Source organism: Trachypithecus francoisi, unplaced genomic scaffold, assembly GCF_009764315.1.
Source record: "Trachypithecus francoisi isolate TF-2019V2 unplaced genomic scaffold, Tfra_2.0 Lachesis_group15, whole genome shotgun sequence".
Lineage (NCBI taxonomy): Eukaryota > Metazoa > Chordata > Mammalia > Primates > Cercopithecidae > Trachypithecus > Trachypithecus francoisi.
In genome coordinates this window covers 87,882,928-87,895,836 of record NW_022681460.1, presented here as the reverse complement: position 1 = coordinate 87,895,836, position 12,909 = coordinate 87,882,928, and the positions used below count along the sequence as shown (strand labels likewise).

Below are 12,909 nucleotides of genomic sequence, written 5' to 3'. Positions count from 1 at the left end.
TTCTTTGCTCTTAGGACGTCTCTGTGAGAGCCTGCCAGCATTGTACACCTTTGGAGGGCAGTTTGTTGGCAATTTCTCAATTTTTCTTTCACATAGAAAGTGATCTAACTGAATTGTATTTCTTTCGGTGTCAACTGTGCTGAATTATTGTCCTAAAAAATTCACCATTCCATTCAGGTTTAACATATTTTTTAGAGTGTGATTTTCATAGAGTATGTTACATTCTTGGTGATTTTTTGTCTTCTTGACCTATCAATTACTAAAAAAAAAATACACATAACAATAACCTAAAACAACCTATTGAAATATCTCACTGTGATGATAGATTTGTCTAGTTTTTCTTGTAATTTTTGTTCTCCACATTTTAAGGCTACATAATGTGATGCTTTCAAGTATAGAATTATTTTAAGTTCCTAATGGGTTCCTTTTTTAATCTGATGTTTTATAACTTTTCCCCCAAGTTTTCTGGTTTCCCACCATACCCCAGATTCTTAAATAATTTAGGGCACAATAATTTTCAGAGAAAGAATGATTAAGAATTCATGGAAATCCTAAGAAGATCAAGTTGATGCAGTGCCTTGGAAGAAAGAAATAGAGGTAGCTGAAGTATATAGAGAAATGCTTATGATATAAACAAACAAATTGCACGTACATGTATTAAGAAGACTATATCATATGTCAATTACTTCACTAGATGCCAGTGCATAGGCATGTACTTGAATCTGCCTAACTAATTGGGAGAATGGGAAGTTACCTTTATTTTTCCAAGAAAAAGAAACAAAATCAATATTTAAATTTTGGAAAACATAATTGTTAAATTATTTTTCATATTGTCTAGATTCACATCTCTTTAATCAATGGAAGACCAAGTGCCGATGATCCTTCTCCAGAACTGCTGGAGTTTACCTCTGCTCGCTATATTCGCCTGAGATTTCAGAGGATCCGCACACTGAATGCTGACTTGATGATGTTTGCTCACAAAGACCCAAGAGAAATTGACCCCATTGTCACCAGAAGAGTAAGTTATGATGAATCATATTAGAACCTAAAAATGATATCCCAGTTATCTTTTTGTCTGTTAAATACTTTTAAAAAATTGTTAGTGATTTGTAGGAGTGGTTATTATCAATTTTTTATTTTAGAATTTTAAATTATTTTTATTAATTATCATTATTTGAAATTTGGCAGACTTTCATTTGTTCAGATTCAAGCTGTGCCACTTATTACACGTGTAACATTTATCAAACATTTTAGCCTTCTCAAACTTTAATTTCTTCTTTTGTAAAATGAGAATCACAATGTCTAGTTAATAATCTTATTTTCCAGAATAAAATTAGTCTTTGTACTTTAGGTGATCTGTACTATTATAATTGGCTTTGGCATTACTACTGCAAGTGCAGGGGCTTTGAAACATGATTTTTGCCATAACTGAGCCAGTATACGCACATGCACACATAGAAAGAGCAGTATGTCTGAAACCTTAATGTGCATAGAATTAGCCAGTGATCTTGTGGAAATATACATTATGATTCAGTAGTGCAGAGCAGAGATGCTGCACTTCAAAAACTTTCCAGATGATGCTGGTGTTGCTGGTTTGTAGGCCATCAAATCATTTGGTTTTATGCTTGATTAATGAATCACAATCCATAGTTTTAAAAATGCACTGTATAGGAGAAAACTGATTCTACATACTGTTTTATTTTCCTTTACAAATAAAATATTAGGTGAAAAAGGTTTAAAGCATCTTTTCCAAAGCTTTTTGAACACAAGAGCTAACAGACGTGCTGTCTTCCACTGTTAAACAGGAATTTGTGGAATTACAAGATAGATGATCAGCTCAGATTGGTATGAGTGATAACTGTGATTTCTCCTGTCTACCTTCTACCACATTCACTGGTTTATGGCACCTCCCACATATGCTGCTACACAACCAAGACATTATTACCAGTGAAGTCAATTCAGCCATAACTCCATAAAGCAAACTCCTGTGAATAGAGTATCTACTGTATGACTAGAGGCATAGCTAAGAAAGAGGATTATAGGGAGAAATTAATATTGTAGGACAAAGCACTTAATTCTAGAATGATCCTACTAAGGTAAGACCACAGTCATCAGTTGCAAAATTGCTGAATCACTAGGATAAATAGTTACGGATCCTAAATACTCCTCACATGTTTTCTTTCCTCGTTACTTAACTTCCCACATCTAACCTCTCCATCATCACAAAGTAACTTTTAAGGCTTTAGTTAGTCTTATGCAATGTATGTCAGATGTTTTAGTGCCCTGTATTTTCCAAACTTGAAATAATGTCCCCTTGTATTATATCTCAACATATTGTAAATTGTCTCATGTAAAACTAATCATTATTTTATGGCAATGTTTAGATTTTTCACTCATTTAAGAAAACATTTTCAATTCTAATTTTGGTGTGACTTAAAAATATACACGAAGGAAGACTGAATAATATTGAAGTGAAATTTAATCTTTCTTGACAGTATATCTAGCAGAAAAAAAAAATCAATGAAAATAAATTAGTGTTCTTTCTATCATCTTTTGCAGGAGGCAGAGTGGGGGTTGGGGTACACATCTATTTTTTGTAACTTTATTGTACATGAGCCTTTAAAATAGTGCAGTATAAGTCAACATATAAATATGTTGTTTTGAAAGTACTCAAGTTCAATAAACACTACATCTAAATTTAAATATATAAAAATAAGATGGCAAATTTTAGCTCTTCTTCATGACTCAAAAGCAAAGCATTATACATTTATATTTGAAATAGATTCTGCAGTTTTAAAAGCATTTACAAATACTACTGTATCAGCATTCTAAGCAGCTATCTCTATTTGTATGTATATTATTAAGTGATGAGGTAAAATGAAAAAAAAATTTTATACTATCCAAACTCCTTAGCCAGTTCCATTACTTCAAGGTCTCGGTATATCAAATAAGATAACATAACAAATATATTTTCAAAGACACTATATGCATGTAACAAAAACAAATAAAAGGAAAAAGAAACAAAGAAGTAAATTGGAAAAAGGGGATTTTTAGTCAGGTAACTCAGATATGTGTCCACCTAGGTATTCTTGCTAAATCTGTGTTTTTCTTTTGTCTGTGTAATTGGAATAATAGAACTATCGAACACTAAGATGGTTATTTGAATATGATAATGTAAAGTGCTCTGGCAATTATAAAATGTTATATACATATTAATTAAAATTGTAAAAATAGTCCAGCCTCCATAATTATCCTTAAAAAATAGCTGGATAGATTAAAATAATTAGTTACATAGCTCTATGTTAACTTCATATATAAAGGTAATTGTATGGACTTTTAAACATAGTAATATAAAAATGCAAATGTTCTGCACAATAAACTTACAGTTAATGACATTTTAATTTTCTTCTTAATAATTAAGGACTATATTGTTAGGAGCACCATTTCTCCCTAAATTTTGTTGGTTCTTTTCAAATCCATCAAGTAAAACAGTGTGCATATGATTTGTGAATACTGCAGTTCCTATAACCACAATAAAAGAGGGCTTCTTGCAAGAAACTATGTAAAACAATTTTTAAGAAGAATAGTTGTCCTTAGCCCCAGATAAAAACTACTGTCAGCCACAGGTACTCCAGCATGGACTTGGTACTGACTGGGAGAAAGACGTTTCTAAAATGCCTACCTAACTTAAATTAAAGGCCACTCTTCCTTTGGGCTAACATTACAATGCTAGAAGTTACTTTGTCGGTTTTGTGAGTCCTCACTTGTCCTTAAGAAACACAAATGTCCTTCAAACTAAGGATAAAAGCAGAAAATAAAGTTTTTACTGAATGTCCCCTTTCGTTATTTTCACCTTGCAATCATCTTAACAGGATTTCTCTCTGGATTACTTTTTGCAGTATTACTACTCGGTCAAGGATATTTCAGTTGGAGGGATGTGCATCTGCTATGGTCATGCCAGGGCTTGTCCACTTGATCCAGCAACAAATGTATGTATATTTATAGGATGCTTAGGCAAAATGAAGCCCTGAGCTGTAAAATGTTTCATGAGAGTCTTTGCTGACAGAGAACGCTGTAAATGGGTGTCAGGTCCCCACTTAGACAGTGTAACAGAAATCCATGCCAGGGTGAAATAAGAGCTGGCAGTTAGGATGATAGACTTTGAAATCAGCCATCACAGTATCAGAAAACAGATTAGTTTTTCTTTTTTTTTTTTTTTCAAAAAGGCTCCAAACTGGTCTATCTATTTTGAAACCTCTCTAGCTATGACAGCCTGCCTCATGATGTAGCTTTAGTGAATGCCTGCCATCAATCAACCTGACCATTTCTTTTAAAGTTTTTAATCAGAAAATTAATGCAAATGAATTAAAAAATGTGCAGGGAAGTAAATATATAAATGGCAATGGAACAGGAGGATAAAGTAGGGCAGGGGCAATGAGGGGGTGGAGCGGGTGGAGTGGATGAGAGAATCAAGAGAGCAGTAGTGGCAAGCCGGAAAATGCCAGAATGCTTTTGGATAGAGGTTTTTCATTAATGACAATAAATTAAGTGAACATAACCTAAAGGAGAAGATGAATAATGAGCATCTATTTTTCCTGTCGTAGACAAACTGGTGAAATTCAAACTCATCTCCTGTACAGTATATGGAAAAATACATTGAATAGTAACATCAGTGAATGTAAATAGGCCACAAATTTTTTTCTCAAATGTTGTAATGCAAATGACATTATACTCAAAGCTAGCTTTCTGATTATTGGATTATAATGTTATCTCCTAGGAAGATTAAAGTATACTAGCATATTTTTATGGGCAAAGCTGCAGTGCTGCTTTCTGCCTGGTATGGGAGCTTTTTTTTTTTTTTTTTTTTTCATTTTTAAAATTTTACTTTAAATCCTGGGATACTCATGCACAACATGCAGGTTTGTTACATAGGTAAATGTGTGTCATGGTCATTTGCTGCCCCTATCACCTGCCCCGTCATCTAGGCGTAATTTTCCACAGGCTTTACAGTGTCCCTTTGTCTCACTGGCTTTCTACATTTTAAAAATCCATTTACTATTATTTTATTTGTAAGAAATGAAAAAATGCATATACCACCATGGGATACAATGCTGCCATAAAAAGGAATGAGAGCATGTCCTTTGCAGGGACATGGATGAAGCTGGAAACCATCATCCTCAGGAAACTAACACAGGAACAGAAAACCAAACACGGCATATTCTCATTCATAAGTGAGAGCTACACAATAAGAACACATGGACTCAAGGAGGGGAACAACACACACCAGGGCTTATCAGATGGAGGGAGACAAAAGGAGGGATAACACCAGGACAAATAGCTAATGCAGGCAGGGTGCTTTCTATCAGGTGTACTGATGAGCAGTGTTTCCAAGGCTTTGAAGGTCCACAAGACAGCCTTGGAAGGCCAATTCCAGGTGGTAAATTGAGACTGTATTCAGAGCACACACAGACAGGAGATTTAGGCCTAGAGACATTAGATTTATGTTTTACCTGCATCCCTAGAGGCCTAGGAGTCAACTCCCTCCTTTTTGCCACATCCAAAAATGTTAACAACATTTTGAGGGGAGCCTTAAAATAAGCACATCGACCCCAAAAAAACACATAGATCCCAGGCATCAGAGAAGGAGAATCCAGTCTTCAAGACCACTCCCAGCTTGGCCTTCCTGCTTTCTGCTGAGCCTAAACCCAGTGATTCCAGAACCAGCCTGGACTTCCTTAAGCTGATGTTGATCAAATACACCCACTTCAAGCCTGGCACCACTTTCTTCCTAGACTGTGTAGTTTTACATTTTAGTACATAGTCCAGATATTTTATCTTTTCTTCATAGTACCTTTAGAGAGAGGCTTCCTTCATGGTTCTAAATAAGGCTAAAATTTGTGCTTCCTCCCTCTTCTTGACTAGAAATCTCGCTGTGAGTGTGAGCATAACACATGTGGCGATAGCTGTGATCAGTGCTGTCCAGGATTCCATCAGAAACCTTGGAGAGCTGGAACTTTTCTAACTAAAACTGAATGTGAAGGTATGTTCTTTAGAAGCCAACAAAATATGTCATACTTCCTTTCCAAGAAAAAAAGCCAATAATGAAAAATAGTGAAATGGCTGGTTATGCAAATGTGTCAACAAATACTCATTTATATTATCACTTCGAAGAGAACCCATATGTCTAGCTTTTCCTAAAGGGAAATATCTAAGAAACATAGCAGATGACTTTATAGCCTAATAGTGACAACTGGTCTTATTAGGTGACAGGTATCATGGAGAAACCTGTGTTTCTGGAGATTTTCTCAACCCAAGAAAAGACCTAAAAATAGTCTTGGGCTGAACTGTAAACCTAAACTAGCATAAAGTCCAATTCAACTGAATTCAAATATTAATATTACAGTAAATCAGTCCTAACCACATTTTTGCAGCTCACCAAGTATATATGGCCTTCAAAAACAGCTTGATAGACATTTTAAATTAATACCAACAGTATATATTCTTTGAATAACAAATTAACTCAACTCACATTTATCATGTACAACATGTCAGACATGACAGGTTTTTAAAGCTATTGAATCATAACACACCTTAATCATAAAATGTTCCCCAACTATAAGATATAAAGTCAGCCTTCCATATCCATGGTTTCCCCATTCATGGGTCTAACTAACTGCAGATCAAAAATGTTTGAAAAATAATTGCATCTGTACTGAACTTGTAAAGACGTTTTTCTTGTTATTATTTCCTAAACAATATAATACAACAACTATTTATATAGTATTTACATTTTGTTAGGTATTATAAGTAATCTAGAGATGATTTAAAGTATACAGGAGGATGTGCATAGGCTGTATGCAAATACTATGCCACTTTATAACAGGGACTTGAGTATCCTTGAATCTTGGTGTTTGAGGGAGGTCCTGGAACCATTCCCATGGATATAGAGGGATGGTTGTATTTTCTTTTTAGTTTGAGATTCTGCATATATGCTATTAGGTCTCCTTATTTTCTGCACTCACTTCATTTGCTTTCGGATTTGTGTCTGCCTGCTTATAAAGATATTATGAATTAGAAATCTCCCATTATTATAGAAGCATATCTGGAGGCATGAGCCACCACTGGACCATCACTCACCATGCATGGTAGGGGACCATTGGAAGCCCAGCCTTTGTTTCCTTCAACTACTTCTAGCCATGTTCTGGCTAATCTCTCAGTTCTCCACAGCGTCTCCATAGAGAACAGACATTTGTTATGGAGAGTAACTTTAAATGTAATGCCACCCAGGGATGTTTGCTCTTGAGCTTCTTTAAATTTTAATTACATTTCTCTTCTGTTTGTGCTGTTTGTGGAATATCAGTAATCATAAGTGGGAGCAGCACTTGAAGTTAGGGGTCTTCCTGTTGCCACTGACATGCTTTCACACAGTGATAATTATGTAATGTTAAGTGGCTCTGCAAAATCCTTTACCACTCTTTACTTGTGTTTCTATGTTTAAACACAAAACAAAAAGAATAGAGCAACTTGTTAGCAATAGAGGTAGACTAAGCAAAGCAAGACATTTCAAACTGCTACTGTACACGTTTTTAAAATAGTGAAATTGTGAAGCATTTTTTTTTCTTTCCCTGTAGGGAAGAGGGGAGGTCATATTTCCAAACTGAAAAACAAACATTTAAAAAACCCAGAAATTCAAGATGGGGATCTTAGCCATAAAGCCATACATAAAATCACACTTTCAGCAATGAATACATTCCTAAAAGCTTATGTAAAAATGTTCTTTTCCAAGTTGAATCATATTCCAATCACCTTAATATTTAGAAAAATCCTTCCGTGACATGACAAATCCCTCCATAAAATGAATAATCACATTGTAATTCATTTGAGTTTAATTTGGATTTTCATCAATCTAGCTTACATAAGGGAAGATAATATCTCTAAAAAGCGTAGAATATTCATTCAACTGCTAAGCCTTTACTAAAGAACAGTTTCATATGATATATCTTGGACATTCCGTGAAATAGTAAGTTGCTGACGACAGAGCAAAAACATGGCTTCGTGATCAGTTACTAGTCACATTCTTGAAGGTTACAGACAGAGCAGGGTAGGCTGCAGCCTATAGACAGAAAATGGGGCTGTAGGTGTAGGGTCCTGGCTGCACAGAGTGTGTGAAGGACCGTTTCTCTGGCATCAGTGTTTTACCTATAGTAGTTCATAGTTCTAAACACTCTTGACAACACCAATTCTAAATAGTGTGAGTCTGTATTACTTGATGTTTTCCTCTGCTTATACTGACAGCAGACGTTTTGACTGTTTCTTGAAATACACTTTTACAACAAAGCTTTTAAGAATTCATAGCCAGGTCCAATGGCATGCTCCTATAATCTCAGCTACTGGAAAGAAGCTATGGTGGGAGGATCTCTTGAGCCCAGGAGTTTGAGGCCAGCCTGGGCCACATGGTGAGATCCTGTCTGTATTATTCCGTTTTCACACTGCTATAAAGATACTACCCGAGACTGGGTAATTTATAAAGGAAAGAGGTTTAGTTGATTCACCCTTCTGCATGGCTAGGAGGCCTCAGGAACCTTACAATCAAGGGGGAAGAGGGAGCAGGCATGTCTTACATGGTGCAGGAGAGAGAGGAGAAAGTGAAGGGGGAAGAGCCCCTTATAAAACCGTGAGATCTTGTAAGAACTCACTCGCTATCATGAGGACAGTGTGGGGGAGCTGCCCCCTTGATCCAATCTCCTCCGTCCCCCCATACATGGAGATTACAATTTGAAATGAGATTTGCGTGAGGACACAGAGCCAAGCTATATCACTGTCTTTCTGAAGAAAAAAAAAGAATTCTTGTATGTTGTCCTAAAGATATAAAACTGCTTACAATGCCTAGTGATTTGTATTTATTACTATGTGTTCCCTAAAGTTTGAAACTCTCCATTAACATAGCAAAAATACTATATTCTAAATCAAATGTCAGCAGGTTGGGAAAGGTATTTACAACAAACATGACAAGGGGATAATAACCTGTCTATATTAAGAGATCTTACATATCAATAGAAAAAAGTTAATTAACCTGTTAAAAATGAGAAAGATCAAAACAGGTATTCCTCAGAAGTGACATATAACTTTGTAAAAAGATAATCACACTCATAATGAAGGAAGTATCAATTAAAACAATGACAATATTATTTTTCACTTATCAAAGTGTTTATTCTTATCAAAGTGTTTATTTTTCCACTCAACAAATATTTGAATGCTTATGATATCCAGGAATTATATTCAAGGGTTGATAACACACTAGGTTGGTGGCTATGGAGACACTGTTTTATCATATCTACTAGAGGAAAAGTCATTTGTCATAGCATTCCTGGAGGGGAATTTTTAAGTGATTAAAATTTAAATTTTACATATCCTTTGACTAGAAATTATGCTTCCAGGAGTTTAGCCTATAGACATATTCATATAGATGTACAGGGCATATTATCATGATCCTCGTCATTATTATACAAGTGCTACCACTACTGCTACTAACATTTCTTGAGTTCAGTATTTAGTATGTTTTAGGCATTCTGCTAAGCATTCGCAAAACATGTATAAGAGACAAGTACTAAAGTGATGCTAGGACTTGAGTTTTTGCCTCAGTCTCTCAATTGGCAAATAGGAAACTTTTCTAACATTAGAGCCCCTCCCTGCACCCAGCATCCTTGTCCTCCCAGTATGTGTTCAGTGTTATTTGAAAGGGAGAAACATGGAAACTGTGTAAGTGTTCATTAATAGGGACCTGATCAATACCTTCATTCAAGTAGTACCCTGTGTACCCTTAGGGGATACACATGCTAATGTGGAAAGAGCTCCATGATTTATTATTAGTAAAAAGAAACGGTCCTAAACAGTATACAAATGCCCTTTCCCTTTTGTAGAATAAATAAAAAGATTGAGCTGTATGCATACAAGCACACCTATGTGCGTGCACACACACACACACGTGGAAATAAATGTAAGTACTCCTAAGAAACTCAACATCTCAGGTAGGAAGGAGACTCTGCATCGGTATATTTCCCTGGTTCTATCCTAATATCAATTCTTCATGTTTAGAAAAGTCTTACCCAATCCTTTCTGGAGAAAGTGATTTTTCACTTCTTTGAATTCTTCTAATGTAACATGAAAAAGACAAGGAGAATGAAGAGAAGAAAAATCAATTGTGAACTTATTTATAAGACATTATGCTAATGATTGTACATGCATTATCTCACTTGCACTTTTAGATATCCCAATCTAGTAATTACTATTGATCACTCCGTGTTTTATATGGAAACTGAGCCTTCATGTAATTAAGAATTTTCCAATGTCATATGACTACTAAGTAGGGGAGAGCACACTCACATCCAAGACAGTTGGGTGCAAAATAGCATGATCTTAGCCACTAGCTCTCGGTTTGTCTTAATTCCTTGGCACACGCCATGTATCTTATTTCGTTCACCAGGTAGAATGTGAAGGGATTCTGGCAGTCTTTAGCAGTGCAGACTCTGGAGTCTGTCTTCAGAGGTTGGTTTCCAATACTGATTGGAGGATCTTTTACACGTTATTTCACTTCTCTGGATTCAGATTTCTAATATACAAAAATGGGCTGATAATGATAATACCTAATTCCTAAAAGCAATTTTGAGGATTAAAATCAGTAGCAACAAATATGGAGCATTCAGAATAGTGTCTGGCATTGAAGAAAACCTAAATATGTTTTAGTTGTTATTAGTATCAAAAGAAAGGAATTATATTATATGTATTTTTCTTTACCCATAGGCTCTAATACAGAAATTTCCATATGGTAATAATTCATTACAGATGACCTAGTTGTTAATCATTCAGTGCCATCATTCAATAATTTATTATTTGTTATAATAGGAAATTGTAAATTGATCCATATAAAATTGCACATTAGTCAAAATCAAATATTGGCAATTGCATATGATTGAGCTTAATGTATATGTTTTAATTATTTCAAATTCCATTAAAATGTGTGAATTTATTAATACCTCCAATAAATCCAGATGCTTTCTAGATGCCTTTGTGTGTGTGTATGCTAAATGTAATTTCCCATATGGTACAAAAATCTAGGCCAGGAGCGGTGGCTCATGCCTGTAATCCCAACACTTTGGGAGACCAAGGCGGGTGGATCATGGGTCAGGAGTTCAGGACCAGCCTGGTCAACATGGTGAAACCCTGTGTCTACTAAAAATACAAAAATTAGCTGGGTGTAGTGACGCACGCCTGTAGTCCCAGCTACTCGGGAGGCTGGGACAGGAAGATTGCTTGAACCTGGGAGGCAGAGATTGCAGTGAGCCAAGATCGTGCCACTCTGCACTCCAGCCTGGCAGCAGAGCGAGACTCTGTCTCAAAAAAAAAAAAAATCTATTATGTATAAAAGAAATGATTTTTAAATATATCTGAAATCTGAAATTAATGTTTATTAATTTATTTTTTTCTAATGCAGCATGCAATTGTCATGGAAAAGCTGAAGAATGCTATTATGATGAAAATGTTGCCAGAAGAAGTCTGAGTTTGAATATACATGGAAAGTACATTGGAGGGGGTGTTTGCATTAATTGTACCCAAAATACTGCTGGTATAAACTGTGAGACATGTATTGATGGCTTCTTCAGACCCAAAGGGGTAAAGTATGCTTTTTCCTTCATAAAGAGTTATTTTTTGCTTTTTCATACAAAAATGTTTTATACAAAAAAAATTTTTTTGAAAGCTTCTCTAAGCAGTTGAACCTCAAATTAAAAGGTGAGTAGGAACATTTCATAGCTGAAACTGACCTAAATCTTTGAGGATGTAAAATAAAACATTTCCATCACTCCAGAAAGTTTTATCATAGCTTCTTCCAGTCAATCCCCACCCCTAGGCAAACTCTATTCTGAGTTTTAGAACATAAATTACTTGTGCCTCTTAGAGAATTTCATAAAAATGGAATCATACAGTACATACTAGTCTGTCTTCTTTCACTCAAGATAATGTTTTGAGATTTATCCATGTTGTTTGTGCATTAGTAGTTCTTTTTCTTGAAAGAAATTGCTGAATAGTATTTATCTGCCTGAACATATTAAAATTTTAAATCCATTCTCCTGTTGATAGAAATCAAGTTCTTTTCCAGTTTTAGCTTAGCTTCTACAAATAATTTTATACTACTATTTTTTTAGATTATACATTTTATAGTCATGTTTTTATTTACCTTGTGTAAATACTTAGGAGTAGAATACTTTTTTCATAAGATAGGTAGATGCTTAACTTTATAAGAAACCATGAATATTTTGCCAAATTAGTAATAATGAATAACGTGTTCACCAAAAAGTTATATGAGTTCCCGTTGTTCTACATCATCTCTAATATTTGATGTTGACTACCTTTTCGGATTTTAGTCATCTAGTGGATGTGAAATGGCATCTGATTATGGATTTAATTTTAATTGTAAGGGCTTATTGACCATTCCTGTATCTTCTCATATGAAGTACATGTTCAACGTCTAAATAATATTTTTTATCCTAAAAACTTACAGAACTATTGCCCATATCAAGTAAATGTTTGTGTGTGGTGTGAAATACGTCACCAGATTTATATGGTTAACCTGAAGTTCTATACCATTTGTTGAAAAATCAATTGATCATATTACATGGATCAATTTCTAGAACCTCAGTTATCTATTTTTCCAAGCATCTATTTTTCCCTCTATGTGCTAATACCATACTATCTTCATTGCTTTAGTAAGTCTAGAATTTGGGTAATATAATGTACCAATTTTATTGTTTATTTTCAAGATTGTTTTGTCTATAGCAGGGTTTGTGTGTGTGTGTGTGTGTGTTTCTATACGATTTTAGAATCGACTTGTCAATTACAGAAAATGTTAGGATT

At 34.9% G+C, this 12,909-nt stretch overlaps 1 protein-coding gene across 4 annotated transcripts in view; it reads left to right on the top strand.

Annotated features, from left to right (window-relative positions):
• Positions 1-12,909, top strand: part of LAMA2 (laminin subunit alpha 2) — a 622,674-nt gene that overhangs the window by 248,908 nt on the left and 360,857 nt on the right. For all 4 annotated transcript variants that reach the window (XM_033235504.1, XM_033235503.1, XM_033235507.1 and 1 more), the window contains exons 5-8: positions 839-1,018; positions 3,900-3,989; positions 5,923-6,040; positions 11,492-11,670. In XM_033235504.1, the coding sequence (XP_033091395.1) occupies positions 839-1,018; positions 3,900-3,989; positions 5,923-6,040; positions 11,492-11,670 (567 nt within the window). The remainder of the gene's footprint in view (positions 1-838; positions 1,019-3,899; positions 3,990-5,922; positions 6,041-11,491; positions 11,671-12,909) is intronic.